The 17158-nt window shown below is 45.8% G+C and overlaps 3 protein-coding genes across 3 annotated transcripts; 2 read left to right on the forward strand and 1 right to left on the reverse strand.

Annotated features, from left to right (window-relative positions):
- Positions 1 to 3857: 3857 nt before the first annotated feature.
- Positions 3858 to 4493, forward strand: BKA67DRAFT_542697 (uncharacterized protein; the record flags this gene model as incomplete). Its single annotated transcript, XM_046101148.1, has 1 exon — positions 3858 to 4493. One exon carries the CDS (start codon positions 3858 to 3860, stop codon positions 4491 to 4493), a length of 636 nt encoding a protein of 211 aa, XP_045950864.1.
- Positions 4494 to 7858: 3365 nt separating this feature from the next.
- Positions 7859 to 11005, reverse strand: BKA67DRAFT_588915 (glycoside hydrolase superfamily). Its single transcript, XM_046104405.1, has 3 exons — positions 10590 to 11005; positions 10227 to 10539; positions 7859 to 10177 (listed from the first exon to the last, which is right to left on the reverse strand). The coding sequence occupies exons 1-3, from the start codon at positions 10669 to 10671 to the stop codon at positions 8233 to 8235; spliced, it is 2340 nt and encodes a 779-aa protein (XP_045950865.1). The 5' UTR covers positions 10672 to 11005; the 3' UTR covers positions 7859 to 8232.
- Positions 11006 to 16158: 5153 nt separating this feature from the next.
- BKA67DRAFT_633432 (RTA1 like protein-domain-containing protein) lies at positions 16159 to 17146 on the forward strand (the record flags this gene model as incomplete). The annotated part of the gene is made up of 3 exons (XM_046105619.1): positions 16159 to 16309; positions 16371 to 16619; positions 16680 to 17146. The coding sequence occupies 3 exons, from the start codon at positions 16159 to 16161 to the stop codon at positions 17144 to 17146; spliced, it is 867 nt and encodes a 288-aa protein (XP_045950866.1).
- Positions 17147 to 17158: the final 12 nt, after the last annotated feature.

Genomic DNA, 17158 nt, shown 5'->3' on the forward strand with positions numbered 1-17158 from the left:
GGGATATATCTTTGGGCGGCATGGCTTGATTTTTTTCTGGTTTGCTAGAAGTGCTTTGGTGTCATGGTTAGGACCGCCTTAGCTTTTTCCTTGGTTACGATTGAATGAATTCAGATACCCCTTCATTCTGAGATGACGGGTTACGCGAGATAAGCAGGGAGGATTAATGCTGGGTTTTGGTTCAAATATACCCATTTCACTGAACAGACCTGGGATACAGGCTTCTCTTTCGAAATTTTCTGGGCAGGTCTCTACTGAACGGGCTATATGAGATCAAAAACGCCAATGGGTTTTAGGGCCGCGCGGGCTTGCTTTGGCGGATGGGCGGATGAGACGAGCTGATATTTGATACCCGTGCATTTCTTTATTAGCTGGTGTTCCAATCACTTGAATTCACGTATATCCTTCCCTTTGCTCATGTTGAAATTGAAGATGAGCAGATAAATAGATGATTAGCTTTCAATGTTACCAGTTTCACATTAAATACGAGCAGTGGGTAATCAAGCAACAAGTTTTCTGTGCGCTCACTCTACCTACATAAACAGTGGCCAGATGTTTGTCGTGATGACACCCCCTTCGACGTCACAGTGCAGAATTCTATGTTGCGGTCTACGATTTTGCCCAGCGGTACCTTCTCCTATCTTCTCATTTCGGGGTAACCGCTACGTAGGTCCTGATTTGGTCGACCTAATACCACACAAGGCAGACAATTAATGCGTGACCTTGATAAAATGTAGATTGAAAAGGCAACACCCAGCAAGCGGCCCCTACAGAAACTCAGAGTGACTACGATCAAGTTTCTATCGCGGTAGCTTGACCACTACCACATCACCACCCTTGTGCAATGGGCCTGTGTTGTTTTACAAGCTTTAAGTTATTGTTGTCTTGCAAGGCAATGTTGGGATGTCACAGTTACGGCTTTGCTTACCCGTGCCTGAACGAAGTAGTTATTGATTCGCTGTTATGGAAGGATTCACTGGGATGAGTCCAAATCTTCATCTTTCTCGGCGACACCCGTAATCTTACACAAATTCCACATTATGGCGCATGTTCGAACGGATGAACACACAGGCCATCTAAACCGCCGTGTTTGGAGATCGGTACTTGGTCTAGATCGGACCAAGTTCTTTGATCCGTACAGAGATGGTCTTGATTCTCAATGTGAATTCCTTTGAATGAATAACGATAAAACTGGTATTGCTGCATGGAAGCTCTTGTGCCATATTTCTAACCACTTGAAGAAAACGTAAAATATCCACCACACCCTTATCGTGCCCCAGGAGCGACTCCGGTGGTGGAGCGTGTTTTGGCGCGGACAAAAGACTTCGTATCGCAGCTTCCGTTTCGGTGAGGTCCTTTTTCTTTCCGCACCTCTTCCTTTCAGTTCCAATACGGCCTAGGGGAAACGGCGTCGCACTTCTTGCGCTGAAGAATCACAGTGACAACCAACTAGTCGAGTAGCATCAAGAGTGTGTCGATCAGGCCAAGACGATTGGTGTTCATCCTGTGAGCTACACTGCGTCCAGAACCACATCACGCCGCTCTTTGATCGATCCATCGTTCCATACTTTTTTGTCACTCGACACTCTATTTTACGCTCTGTGCTATTCTCTCGCTATAGTGTACACCAACAGCGCGGTAGAAGTATATGGAAGGAAAGTGCACGCTGGTATAGTCCCGCAGCTAGAAAGAAAGCCAAGAGTCGTGAGTATACGGCGGCCTGCTAAACTCAAGCAGTTGAGGAATGGCCTATCTGTTGCAATTATTACTGAGTAAGAGCGTGAAACAGGATGTGGAGATCACGGATTCAGTAATTTCCTTCGTAAAGGTCGTTTTGCATCATTATGTATGTGGGTGTTCAATAATCATCGTTCGTAGATTTTCCAGTATCGGTAACGTTATCAAAATATCCCTAGTCATCCATGAGGGTAATCAACGTGGCACTGCCCATACAAGAAGAGGTGTGGTTCTGGCTTGTAGCGGCGGCGTGGGTAGTTTAGTAGTAGAAGTCTGATATTTGGGCGTAGACGAGCCCAAATCGGCGGTCGACTTGGCATAGATTCTAACACCTATCCGGACTATTCGATTACAACGTCTGCGAGGAATGCCTTTCGTGCAATGACAGCAAAAATACAAGAAGGCAGTTTGAAGATGCTATGTCAGAAAAGACACTATCCTGCGAGCCCCGACGGATCTTTGCAGTGCTGGCAATCCCAATTTTTCAAGTCATGTACTAAAGCAGGACAAAGTCGATTGATTCCAGCTATGACATGTGATTTGAGTTGGCTTAGTTTATAGGTATAATGAAAAGGTACCGCAGCCTTGGATTGGGAGAGACCGGTCATTGCGGTGTATATTTCTTTAATAGTATGCGATCCAAATCGTAAAGGAAATCTTAACCTTAAATCTTTTATTTTTATTTTTAGAGAGTGAAGGCAACCTCTTACGCCATCAAAAGCCTGCATTTAATACTTAACATGTTATGAGTTCCCGAACCGGTGCTTTGGAGAACAATTTATTTTTTTCTCCAATGCACGCCTTTGGCAGTGCTTGTTTAGACAAGTGATTATGCCCGTACGAGGCGCAAGAGCATGTGTAGTGAACTCTAGGGTGGACGGCTAGAGTAAGAGAACATTTTCTTCCTCGGGGCAAAAGTGTGCCTGCGCCCCGTTGGTGTTGTGAAACCATTGTGGCGATGCATATTGGTGGCACTGTATGGCGGCACATTGTACCGTACTTTGTACCACACCACTCCACTTCAATCCGCCTGGGGAGATACTGCATAGGTATTGAGACCGTTGGCAGAGTTGTCGGCTAGTCAATACCTCTATCGTGGGAGTTGGCGCCGCGTCAGCTGCGCATTCACGCCCGACTGAACAACAGACAACAGGCCATGGAGGCTAAATAATACATCAATTCCCCTGCCGATTCAACCTAGTGTTCTTAAACTACAACTTGTCCATTATCCTGAGGTGGGCTCCTGCTCGAAACACAGTGAAATGGCTGAGGCTGCCGGTCTGGTCATTGGAGTCATAGCACTCGCGGGAACCTTCAAGGATTTTATCGATCTTTTTAGCTATATATCAGCCTCGCGCCAATTTAAGAACGACTACGACCTCTGGATACTAAGTTGGACGTCGGGAAGACCTTGTTTTTCCAGCAGGCAGAGCGGTTAAGGCTCCTTTCTCAACATCACGACCCCAGGCTTGAAGACGCGCACATCAAAACCGCGATTTATCGCATCCTGTCGAGTATCTAGTTGCTGTTGAGCGATAGCGCAAATCTGCAGAATCGCTATGGCGCCCGTCCAGCAGCCGATCCCTCCATATCCGTGGGTTCCAGCATCAGTCCAGTTGCCGGGTCGTCAATGACTGCAGCAGGAGCCACGCGCAGCGACCCACGGATGCAGCGACTCTTCTCCGACTTCAGAGACCTCATACTTCGCGCTCGCATTCGCGAACCAGTTTGCGCCCTTCGCAGGGTCCGCTGAGTGATACACGACAAAGAGAAGTTCAAGGGTCTGATAGACCAGCTGTCATATTTCATTTCCAAACTCAACGAAATAGTCCTAGACCACCAAGGAGTGCTTGGTCCCGTGACTGAGCAAGACCTCAGCAAACTCTACCTTGAGCGGCTGAAAGTGGTCTATGAGGCGTCTGTTGGCCGAGAGCCACTGATGGCAAGCACAACCGAGCGTGCGATAAACGATAGCTGCACTGACGGTTAATAAAACGTTTCTGCTACCAAGCAATTGACGATATTCGCTCTAGTTCGGCTAACCCGCGTGCCAGTACGCTGCGGTGGGCCTTGGAGCCTCGTGACGCAGATTCTGACTGTAAATGAGACGACTTAATTCAATGGCTAGAGCATGGCTCGGGCAAGACGGGGAGTGGGAAATCGACGCTGGTGAAGTTATTGTACGAGCAAAAGAAAACCAAGGAACTACTTACTCAATGATCTGGAAACATCCCGCCGTCTGTGGTCAAGTTCTTTTTTACGCTCTTGGTGTTGATGAGCAAAAATCTCAAGAGGGCCTTGTTCGAGCTCTTTTGTACCAAATTATTACTGCTGAACCCACCCTCATCCCAACATTACTCCCCAACATGTGGCAGGAGGCACAAATATCAGAGTACATACAACTGTCGCTCCCATCTATAGGAGAATCAGCAGGAGCATTCTCCATTCTACACAAAGCGCTGGGAATATCACGCAAATTTAATTTCTTCATTGATGGCCTAGACGAGTTCGCAGGAAATCCCGTGCACGCCGTTCTGTGTATTGAGCGACTTGTGTTGAACGAGAATATTAAAGTTCTCGTCTCCAGTTGGTTACTTTCTGCATGTGTCCAGGCATTTTCACATAATCCCACACTTCAACTACAAGAGCTTACTTTACAAGATATTTTCACCCATGTAAACGATGCTATCGGTGCCGACCCGTACTATCAGGTCCTCAGTTCTCTCGAGGGGCAAAAGGCAAATGGAATTCTCTAAGATCTCGCGAAGAAGTCGTCTGGGGTGTTCCTGTGGGTTTTACTGGCCTGTCGCTCACTGATGGAAGGCTTTGCGGCGAATGATAATGTAACCAAATTACAAGAACGAGTTGACGAACTTCCCCCCGAGCTTGAGAGTCTGTTTCATCACATGCTCGGTAGAATCGAGCCACGCTACCAGAGTGAAGCTGCCGGGATCCTCAGGCTGTGCTACTGGAACCAGATCAACAACGGTCCGCTTGAGTTAGTCTGCTTCGCGATTTTCAATGCCTCAGCCATGATCCTTCTGATGTTTCGCTCTCCAAGGACTCCCCAGACAGGGAAAAGTGCGCCAAGTGCAAAATATTCGAAGGAAGGTTGAGAAGTTGCTGTTATGGTCTCGTCGAGGTCTGACCAAGGAGGAGAGATGAAAGTTCTGCTGCTTCTGTAACATGACAGGGTAGGTTCACAACGACGAACATGACCAGATCATTGATGGCAAAATCACTTTTCTTCACCGCACCGTCTTTGACTTCCTTAATGAGCCGGCAGTTTGGAATCTTCTATGTCTGCAGGTTGTGGATCCGCTATTTAACGAAGACACTTTGTTGGCTGGAATAACTTTGCAGGCACTCAGACTTAGTGTTTCACATAAGTTCCGAGGGGAGGGTTTTAGGTCCAGCATATCTTTGCCGATTCATGTGCCACGCTGTGCAGGCGGACCAAGTTACCCTGAAATTTGCTCAAGTTCTACATAAACACGCGACCATTCAACCATACCTACAAGCTATCGAAATTCACCAAACGTCCACTTGTGCCAGAAATATGGACGGAATCATCCAGGCAATCGAAGATTGCTGCAGTCAATACAATAAGTCCATGGCTGAACTGCAACCACGGAGCGACATTCGTGCTGGAGAGAAACGCGGATTCCCTAGTGACATGAGTGGAGGAGATGTTGAAGACGAAAGACGAAACCGGACCTAAATAGCTGCTAAAGAAAGTCGCCTACTGATATAAGGAGAGCTAACGGGGTATCTGGAGGCTGAGATAGCATTAAATAGCCGTTATTATATTTAGCTTCGCTGCATAAGAGTAACAAAGCAGAACAAACGCGGTTTATCTGAACATATCCGTAACTTATTGATTCATCCCTTATGCTCGATCGTTTGGGCAAATACTCTCAATCGGTATCCGGTTCCTGTTTTTCAAATCGAGGGCTCGCAATGGTTAACAGTCCAAACTAGCGGGTTCCACTTACAAGGTACCCGCAGTGCTAACATATCCCTCCATGTTGTTGACATCTGGTTTCCGAATTTGACGGGGTGAACACAGGCAGCACAAACTGCCTTTCACCCGGTCACTCTTTCAGGCAGGTTGGTGGAATCGTGGAATCCGCATTCAAACCTTTTCACGAGGAGACGGTGACAGCGCCGCCGGTGGCGGTAATGTAATGAAAGTAAACTATGGCTCCCTTAAGCTGCAAGAAGCGGAAGAGATACACACTTGGATATGCTTTGAGAATGCAAGAATGCTGTAGGTACCAACAAAGTCAACAATTACCATCTTGTGCTTAGTACGATGCAGAATACTAGACCATCTCTATGATTACAGGAAGACCCGCTAATGCTCGGGACCTATATCTCAAAGCTCATAGTGGGCTATACGAGCTTTTAGAACCGTCACACGCACGTGTGCAACGCTTACAGGAAATAATCTGTCTTCCCTCAAGGAAAGAATACCAAGCAGTAGTCTGAAAAAAGGGTAACAAGACAAACAAAGTAGTGGGAAGATGAGAGCAAAAGCATGCAACGAATAAACATGAAGCTTAGGTTTTCTCACTATTTCTGGTGTTCATGTTCATAGCACCCATGCACGCTGAGATCTACCCCGTCCGCCGGCATGAAATGCGTACCAGCACTTCCTACTAGCCAGCCTAAATGTTTGACAAGGCGGATGCTTACCAGCCATGGGGTCGTCTCCAAAGGCGCGCCCCCAACGCGAAACCCAGATGGATTTCCATTGCACGCACATTGCAAAACCACGGATTCAGCACTTGTGGATGCCGTCGAGCTTGACGGACTCTAAGCAAGACAGATTCTACTACCAAGTACTGCTAGACCACGGCTAGATTAAAACAGGTTACCAATCATACAAATCACGGGCGGAGAGTTTCCTAGACAGTATTTCACGTCGATGCAACACCGGCCGATTCGAGTCCCGCCAGGGAAGTCTCAATGTACTCCAGGCAACTTAAAGGGAAGCAGCAAAATTGCCCATGACTCCACTGCGGGATGCGCCATTTGCCGGTCCTCACTTGAGAAAAGCACATCGTCGAGTGGGTTGGTATCTTGCGATCGAGTTCTTAGTGAGGGTACTTGGCATACAGGATCACCCTATCTTACACGTGCAAGGTTATCAAACCAACGGCTTTCGGCTTCACGATGAGTCAAAAACCATCATTGGGGCCCTAATGCGCGGCGGAGAACCGATGGCTCTCGGAGTGAACGATGCCTTTCCTCTCGCTTCATTCCTGCATCCTCAGCGACTAGAAATTCTGAAGCAGCACCACTTCTAAGGACATAGCACCGTGATATTGGTTGATCCTGTCTTGAATAGTGGAAGTAAAAATAGCTTTAAATTAAATAATATTAAAATAATAATTAACAAATTTCTTATTAAAATTTTATTACTGTTGGAATATATTATTCGCGGTCTCGTACGACGGTTGACTACGTAGTATAGATAGTCACACGGCGTGCTGGCAGTAAGCCACCACAGCCACGATGTGGCTGTCGGCAGCCAGCAGCCGTACAGGTGAACCCCAAACCCCTATCTATAGACCACGTACGAGGGGAAGAATCCCTTCTTCTCCTTCGTACGATAGCGCTGAATAGATCTATTTGTCGCCCAAACTGTACGGAAAGAAATGAATGGAGAAGCCATTCCACAGTATTTAATTAAAGACTTATTTAATAATCTTATCGGCCTCGAGTAATTATTGTTATATATATAACCTTTAATTCATAACTTAGTTATTTATACTATATAATTAATCTAGTATTAATGCTTTTTCTAATTATATTATACGCTTTGCTATCTTCTTTAAGATCTTGTTCTGCCTTTTGAAATTATATTATAACAATAAACAGGTTAACATATCTTTAAAGACATTATATTAGACTATAGGCTAAACCTTCGTGGATATCGAATGCTCTGCCCGTAAGTAGATTTCTATGTTTTTATCACGTTATTAGAGTCGATTCAAGCCATAATGCCGAATTCTAAAGTCTGGTTAGGCGCTAAGCCTATTGGTCCCCACGTTAAGCCGCTTTTTCTGATTTTTTTCCTTGCTTTATTTTATAGTATGGGACTGTCAAATCAGTTCTACAGCAGATGTTGGTTGCGAGACTGAAGTCTGTCCCTCTCCTCTTCCGGGGGAGTTCTCTCCCTATTAATACAACCAACGCCTATATAGTGCCCAGTGTCCTGTTACGACAGTGCCTTTCATCCGATCTTAAGCCAGATTCACCCTCTAACGATATCCTCAACATAGCGCCTACGCTGCTCTGTTAGAACGGGGCTGACAGGGACCCAAACATGGCTACAGAAGGTAGTGAAAAAGCCGATTCACCGATGACTCCCTTGGCCCCTTCTCAATATACAAACTGTTATTAATACAGAGCCATCCAGACTAAGCATACGATGGTTCGAGAACTATAGGCTATGTGACTCTGGAAAAACATACGGTGTAGTGGTAACTAGGCCAATACCGCCGTTTGTACCATACTTTTAATGTCCCTCGAACTAAAACCCGCAGAGAAGGTGAAGTCTCCTTGAGGTATGACCCACTGCTTTGTGTCAGAATCCCAGAAACTCAGCTCCCTTCTAGTCAGCTCGAACTGTATAGTAGTAGTCTCTCCAGCGTCCAAGGAAACTTTACTAAAGCCCCTGAGAACCTTGACGGGTGTACCTTCTGGTGTGGTGTCCTGGGGAAAGGAAATGTACAGTTGCGGGACTGTGGACGCCGTATTGCTGCCGGTGTTGGTGACATCGACAGAAGCTTGGGCTACATGAGTCCACAAATCGATGAGGCCACCAGGCTCGGTTCCAATTGACTCGTCTGCAAGTGCAGATAGATTATTAGTCACGTCAACTGTGAGTCCATCACCCATCTCAAACGAGGAGTATGAGAGTCCAAAGCCAAATTCGAAATGCGGCTCGACGTTGTCGGCATCAAAATGACGATAGTCGATCAGCTGACCCTCGTCAAAATCAGCTTGCCATGTACCATCAGTCGCTGGGGACTCTACGATGTCTGGTCCATAATCTGAAATGTTTCTTGGGATAGTGTATGGAAGCCTTCCGGAGGGCTCGGTAGCTCCCCAGAGAACATCCACGAGAGAATTTCCAGTCTCCTCTCCGGGGTAGTGAGCAGATAGGATGGCCGTGACGTTCTCGTTATCAGCCCAGGGCATCGTAACCACACCAGGTCCATGTATGATTACTACCGTATTTGGACATATGGCAGCCGTCTTCTCCACTACAGCCGTGGAGTTCCACGACAGATCGATAGAAGCTCTGTCTGTCCCTTCAGTGGCGAATGCCTTGAGGAAGACGAGACATGTTTCGGGAACAGGATAAATAGTCTTGAAGAGTCCTTCCGCCAGTATATCATTATTCAGGATGACCTGTGTGCGACCACCGAGAGATCTGACATAGCTTTGCACAGCTTCCAGAGGCGTGACAAGGTTCATATGCCGTACCGTACCGGATCCTCCACCAATGTCAAATGTGCCGTACTCGGAGCCTTCTGGTTCATCACCATAGTCGAGGAAAGCCGAGCCGTCAACAGGGTAACCAGCGCCATTTCCGAAAACCCCAACATTTGATGCAGTCTTGAGAGGCAGCGTATTGTTGACATTCTTCAAAAGCACAGTCCCTGCCGCGGCGATTTTGCGAATAAGACTAGCATGGTCCCCTCGCACATCCCGAGCATCGACTACCGGGTAATAGGCAAATAGCGGGGAGACGTGGCCATATTGATACGTCAAAAATACAGCGCCATTAGACGGGTCAATTGTTGGGAAGTTCTGATCCTGGCCAAGACGGAAGTACGGTGTCATCACCCTTTTAGCCATCTCATCCAGACGATCCTCTGTTACAGTGCTGTTATGAATCGACTCGAGAAGCAAATCGCCGAAATACGCAGAGCCGGCCAGAGCACTGACATTTCCGGGCTGCTCCATGTCAAGACCAGCATTGGCAAAGTTGTCAGTCCCGTGGGTGGCATACCAATCAGAAGTAACATAACCAGGGAATGCCAATTCATCTTTGAGAAAGGTGGTAAGCAAGTCCGAGTTCGCGCACGTATAGTTCCCATTGAGACGATTGTAAGAACACATGACTGAAGATGTGCCTGCTTTGACCGCATTTGCGAATGGCCACAGGTAAAGTTCATGGAGAGTTCGGTCGTCGATATTCGCTGAGATCGCATCCGTGACTGTGCCGTTATCATCGGTTGTTGAAGTCCGTTGAGTTTCTTGCTCATTGCCGACCAGGTGCTTAGAGCATGCCTGAACGCCGGTAGATTGGATGCCGATAACAGAGGTATTCGTGAACACGCCTGCAAGGTAAGGATCTGGACCGAAACCTTCCCAGTTTCGTCCACCACGGGCGTGACGGCCCATCGCTCCCGTGGACGGCCCGCAGGATAGTCAGTGACGTGATTCGAGATAGAAAAGGAGTAACACACCCTAAGAAAACATGAGCGCCCTTGGCTCGGAATTCCTCTCCCAGCGCTACTGCTCGCCGATATGAAAGATCACGATCCCATGTCGCAGCAATGGTTATACCGGATGGGAATACACTAACGCCCTCAGAGCGTGCGTAGCCAGTGGGTCCATCTGAGAAACAGAGGCCAAGAAAGTCAAGACGCGAGATAGGACCTATGGATCCTACACAAGCCGGTGCCGGGCTGACGTATCCTCCAGACACAATACCAATCTTTTCAGTCAGTGTCAACTTTGACACGAAGTCTTTGGCCTTTGACGATGCCTCAGACCAAGCTATAGGCTGATTAATATGGCTTCAGAATGTTGAACAGCTGCGTACCTACAATTTTCGGCTCGCGGAGAGATATAGGAACCTAGGGCCAATTGCCATGTCGAAACGACGGTTAACGCATCGAAAACGCGCATTTTTATAGCGGGTATTTAACTCGAGTACGAAGTGCGAACTGATAACCCCATCTCTTATTGAACAGTTCAAAAAGTAAGAGGTATATGTACAATTAAATATATGTTGTGCCTCGCTCTTGTTCGGGCGTTCCGGAAGCTGTTTACTGTTTCGCACAAAGCTTGGAGTAGCTTGGCGTAGGTAATTGACCGCTTATCATGTTAAAGCGGGTCGTACGCTCCTGAAGATTTTGCGCTGTTAACCGTAATATATCACTGAGTAGCCATTCCCCAGTTTATGATTAAATACTGGCAATCCAAATTGCGGTGTCATGCGATCTAGCTTGATGATCAAGGCAATGTGCAGAAGTGACGGGGGGTATAGTGCCCCACTGAATACGCGTATGAATTAATAACCGGCTTGGAACTAGTGGCTCTGGGTGGGGCATCCGGTAACTGACTCGTGTGGGGGTGGGTAATAAATGGATGATGCTAGGAAGCGTTCGAATCGGCGATGTAACCACTATTAATGAGAAGATGATGTACAGATTTGTAGACGCTTCTGCTAGTTCCAGAGCACCTCCTGCTTATCCATCCTTGGGTCCTTTGGTGCTACATTGACTAGTCGTATTGGCTAGGCAACAAGTTTGACAAGTGTAGGTGAAGTCAAGATCCTGGATATTGCAGTAATCTTTTTGGTCACTACCCGGTGGGGATCAAAGCGTTCTGGTAGATCCTGGTCGCTACCGCGTGTGATCACATTCAGAGCCAGATCAGGCCGTCCTGCTTCACAACACAAACTATCCTGGTATGAACTTCTACCTTTCCGCATTGGACGAATGCGAATTAAGAGAACCTGCGCCTTCTTATGGGTTGAATCGCTTGACTAGTCCCAGTGATCGACACATCCAGCTTAGTTCACAAGGCCGTTGTCTTCTAATATAAACATTGCCTTTAGAATGCAGTCTGATTAATGCGCAGAAGATGAATTAAAAACCGCTTTCACTCCACTAAGCTCCTTGCCAGAGGCTTGCTCTTTGTCATATGACAGCACATCCTAAAGCGCCGGTGGTGTGAGCTAACTGTCTGGTTTTTCATGTCTGGCGATTTTTCGCGAGATCAACTACGCTGACAGAGAACTTACATTAGCAATGATGGTAAGATCCACCGCGAGCATTTCCAATGCTCTAATAGTGCGATGCGTTAGCACCTTATCTATTAAGTCCATTTCCATTTGGAAGAAGGCTAGAGAGGGCATTACTCCGATGGTTTGCAGCCGAACCTCAAGATAATTAGAGACGGTACAAATGTATAAGCGCGACCTATCTTCCGCTTGTTATATAATTCCCTTCAAGTAGTGTTCTTAGCTTGTAAGGAACCGTTACTAGAATGATTTTGTGGAGATCATAAACGCTCGAATCCAAAACCTATTTACATGTCCCGTAAGCTAATTATTTCTTATAACAAGTGTAGATAACTTAGGAAAAGGACGACTTATTGTCGTGTAGTCTCACCGCCGACCCATTCTCCGGCCGGTCGAGGTGTTTCGGAATTACGTAGAGCGTCCATTAGGACGTCGACTTAATTCCATACATCGGCCGGTTCGGATCGATCGGCATGCTCGTTAAAGATGAAGAAGAGGTTTATAACGTCACACGCGCACCTTAGCTGCTCTTTAGTCAATCGTAAGTATATAAGACCCACTAACAAATCTTTAAAAAGCTTATATTAGCATAACACAAGACTATTACTTAGCTATGTACGGCGTGGCACTTACTAAAGTTATATTTGTCGAAGGCTTGTTATAATTATAAGGTTAAAGCCCCGAAACTAGCCACTTACTTAAGGCATTCTTGTTTGATCTCGGCTATATAGATTTTAAGTCAACGAGGCTACAACTAGCCGGCCCTTAAATTAAGTAAATATATAGTTAAGACCATGTTAATCTATTCTAAAAATGCCGATTAAGCTAGCTAATTTAATAAGGTATAAATAAATGCTAGGTTAAAACACGTTATCGCCGACCCTCCGAACCATAAGTAAGGGCATTTAACTATAATAACGCGATTTCTCGTATATATATATTAATTAATGGGAGAAACAAGGAGAAGGAAATTTAAATGTTACCGAAGGCAAAGATATGTTTTGAGAAGGTTATATATAGAAATGTTCGCAATAGCGTTAATCAAGAAGAGGGCATTATTCTCGCCTATTAGCGTATAAGCTAGTTGCATGTCCACCATCTGGGAGACCAACATTGACCAAGTGCCTGCGTTGTACTTGAATAGTAGTTACGATTGAAATTACAATCCGCAAATTGCACGAAATTATGCCTGTACTATAAGAAGGAGGAATAGGTTGTTAGTAAAACTGTTCGTCGACACATATTCGGTCCCTATAAGACATGACATCGTTCCGTGTAGGCTCTAATTCTAAGCCACCGATTTCAAGTATTTAGGTGGAAGCTGAAACCAAGATGGTTACAAGGTCTAATCCTCTTCTTGTGCTATAATCTAGACATTGAGTGCTCGAGAACGGTCACTGGGGAGTGGTGTATGAAATGACATATCTCCAAACTGGATGTGAACCACACCACTTTGTGTCTCTCAGGTGGGTCAACATCAAGGTACAGAATAAGGTTCTTGGCCAGAAATCGACGTCTCCACGTTTGTTGTTGTTGTTGTGGTGGTGGGGAGGAGGGGGGGACGATGCACGGAACGAAGACCTGGTGATGGATTTTGAGAGTATAACTCTTGTCTCGAGGACCGGTAACCGATTTTGCCGCTGTTCGTACATATTTGTATCTGGTATAGGCGAGCGACGGACCTTGTCATTATGAAGCATGGATCATGATTATGGTATAGCCCACGCAGTCTACGGGTCTCGATGCTCATTGGACTGACGTTTCATAATGCGCTCGTATAACCGATTTCGTTTTCAATTTCCTCAGTTCTTGTCTTGACGTTGTTCATCCTATTTAATCACCATCATCATCATCATCATCATCACTGCAACAAATCAGCACGTCAACACCCTTGTGTTCATCATAGTGCTATCATCTTCACATGAATTTACATTATACAAATCAGGATGAGCTCCACAGTCTCGAGTATTGTCAGATTGTTCTGTTTGCCAAAGACGTATGCTGACCAGGTACGGGCTTGTCCTCCACGAACAGGCCGTGCTACGGAAATTGAACGAGATGTCTGCCAAGCTCGGAAACGAGTGCAAGCTCCTCAAGTCGATTATTAAATCGTAGGCGCTGGCGGAAAAGCTCCCTTGAATGACTTCACTAATATCAAATTTGCAGAATGCAAGTATTGTAAAGTGTTCGATTCCCTATCAAATCATAGAGAATCTAACTATGGCTCACGGGTAAGGCATTCGACGTTCACAAAGGGTAAGCCTGTGGTCTATGGTAATGTCCTTAAGGATATGCTAAAATGCTTATTTTTATAATATAGTTTTAGAAGGCAGAACGAGATCTTAGAGGAGATAGCAAATCTAGAATATAGTTAGAGGAAGCATTAGTACTAGATTAATCGTATAATATAAGTAACTAGGTTATAAATTAAAGGTTATATATATTAATAATATTTACTCGAGGCCGATAAGATTATTAAATAAGTCTCTAATTAAGTATACTAAATGCTTAATATCCTATTCTAGCATGCTTTAAAGCTATTACAAAGTTATCGTAATAATCCGAACATAACTAACAAATATTATAAGGGAATAAACTATACGGTTAGAATAAGATGAGACTAAAGGCCGTACTATATAGTCTTTTGCTTATTTTATAAGGAGGACAAGTTAACCACGAGATACGACCTAAGCGTTATTATAAGAGCCTCGCTAGTTCTAGATTTCAGGTTGGAATAGGGAAGTATCACTTCATCATGGTATTGTACCTCAAGGTTCGAAAAGATACTTCGGGTCAGAGCCAAACTGCGCAGTCTGTGCTCAGAGAAAAGAGAACAGTTACAAAAGGCGGAAGCCGATTTAGACTGTCTGTATGAGGAACTGGATTTTTATCATGTCTGCCATATTCGAGGCAAGAACCAATGTGGTCACAAGGTCTGATCACAGTCCCCGACTCATACAACACTACTGCTTTCTAGCATATACTCTTTAATAGCGGCTGTCCCGCTAATCGACCAGACTACACTCTGCAGGAGGCAGCTCTCAGACCAAGAAGCATTTTTCTTGCCAGAAAAAAATCCTGCGTGACTGACAGGCCAACAGGATATTCCACGATGATACTGACCAAGTGTATGGTGAGATGTCTCATCCAAACGTCTTGATGCGACCAGCATGGCAAATCGTCCGCATAAAAATGTTGAACATAATTGGCACAAACTTGTCAACTATCGAGAGGTTTCCGATGGCCCTGAAAGACGGTCGTTTTGATAGATGTGGCAAGGTTAACTTGACAGAGTCGCATTCGCGGAGCGAGTCGAGGGTGACAGGAACGGATTCAATTTCAAATGCTTCGAGGCGCTGGCTGGCTGGACTTAATTTAAATTATATGTATCTCATTTACACAATCACCTGCCTCCGCTGTGAGTTTTGTTGCCTCCTCCTATAGTGCCTGTCCAGCGTCTATCGTGGTAGATTTTATATTTGAGTTCTGATCATGCATCCTGCTCTAACCAGAGATATGTTAATTATGCCTGGGAACGACTGAGTTCTAAGGGGGAAAATATTCCTTCATACAGGCATCGCAGTCTTGAGCTTTGAATCTCAAACGACAGCATTGCGCGATGTGGAACCGAGGCGCTCAAACTCTGAGGTGATTAGGGTGATTAGTTCGTATCATGGCATGTGTGTGCAATCTGCGCAAGCAAAGGGGCGGTAGTGCTGGGATGCCCGGTATGTAGCAAACCAATGGCAGCAGCTCTCAGATGATCGACCCGGAAACCGTGTTTGAAATGGGACGAGCCTATTCTTTCGATGCTGATAGCCTACAATATGCCAGTAGAGATCCACAAGAGTATGCACTAGTTCCGTGGTGGCTGAGAGGAACAGGCCGGTCAGCGCGGCCGGCATCGTCTGATGGAACCCTCTGCTCCACTTTCTACGCGTATTTGAAAGTTAGCCCCTTCTAGTTAATAATCTTGAAAACGATTCGAAAGTTACGCCCGGTCAATTTCAGAACAACGCGTCGCATCTGCGGCTGGGTTGTCTAGACCCTCCAGCGGAGGAATGTCTCGCTTACCGCCAGGAGCATTGACATGTTCTTGTAACATACCACTTGGGTAAACACATGGGTGTGGAACCCGTTGCTCAGCCCCGATACCCCTGCCAAGGTATATAAGCATGGCTCTTATATATAACAGCATGGTGAATGCGATCGTCCCTGTCTTAAATTCATATTCAATGATTGCTTGCAGTATTTGCCAAATCCTTACGTCTTACATACAGCTTCAACTCCAGTCGATCGTCCACTCGCTTCATTCGCTTGTCCACTACCGGCTTTAATCCCACGTAGTTTGCAAGTACAACTACGTTATGGCGGGGTTCAAATATTATCACTACGAACCTTCATTTGCAGCAGCGGTCATTTTTGCGATTCTATTTTGCGTCGCGACAGTCCGTCATATTCAACTTCTGTCAAAAAATAAGACTTGGTACTTCTTGCCATTTATAATCGGATGTCTATGTGAGACGACCTTATAAATTTCCCGTTATTGCCTTTCGCTGACAAAAGTCATCTTGAACAGTTGAGGCTGGAGGATACATTGCGCGTGCCATGTCGGCACGGCAAACGCCAAACTGGACGCTGATGCCATATATTATCCAAAGTCTGCTGACGCTCCTCGGACCAACATTTTTTGCCGCTTCCATATACATGATCTTGGGTCGCCTAGTTCATTTCCTTGACGCGGACGCATATTCCATGATCCGGCCGCGATGGCTTACAAAATTCTTTCTGCTCGGCGATATCTTATCCTTTTTCGGCCAGGGCGGTGGTATGTGATATACAATGCTGTCGTTACAGCTTATGGGAGAGTGGCTAACAGAATATATAGGGGGTGGTATACTGGCCACAGCTAAGACCGAGTCATCCCAAAGTATGGGTAACAAGGTTATTCTCCTCGGACTCGGCATTCAGGTCGTCTTCTTTGGCCTCTTCATTATCGTTACACTGGTATTTCACACACGCATCACTAGGGGCGCAACCCCGAAGTCACTCGCTACTGTGGCTCCATGGCAGAAGTTCCTCTGGGTACTCTATCTGACCAGCTTCCTGATCATGATACGGTCGATATTCCGTATGGCCGAATACGCACAGGGAAATGACGGCTCTTTACTCCAGAAAGAAGCATATTCGTATGTCTTGGATGCTTTGTTAATGCTTGCTGTGACCGCATGCTTCGCTTTCTTTCACCCCAGCAGAGTCCTGAAAAAAGATCAAATCACTCATGAAGACGTCAGCTTTCAGGGAAGTGGAGATGAATATCTCATGTCTAAGAAAAACGGATTTACGAGGATCTGAGGGCTTATAGTT

The sequence above is a fragment of the Truncatella angustata genome, assembly GCF_020726525.1.
Source record: "Truncatella angustata strain MPI-SDFR-AT-0073 chromosome Unknown BKA67scaffold_15, whole genome shotgun sequence".
Lineage (NCBI taxonomy): Eukaryota > Fungi > Ascomycota > Sordariomycetes > Amphisphaeriales > Sporocadaceae > Truncatella > Truncatella angustata.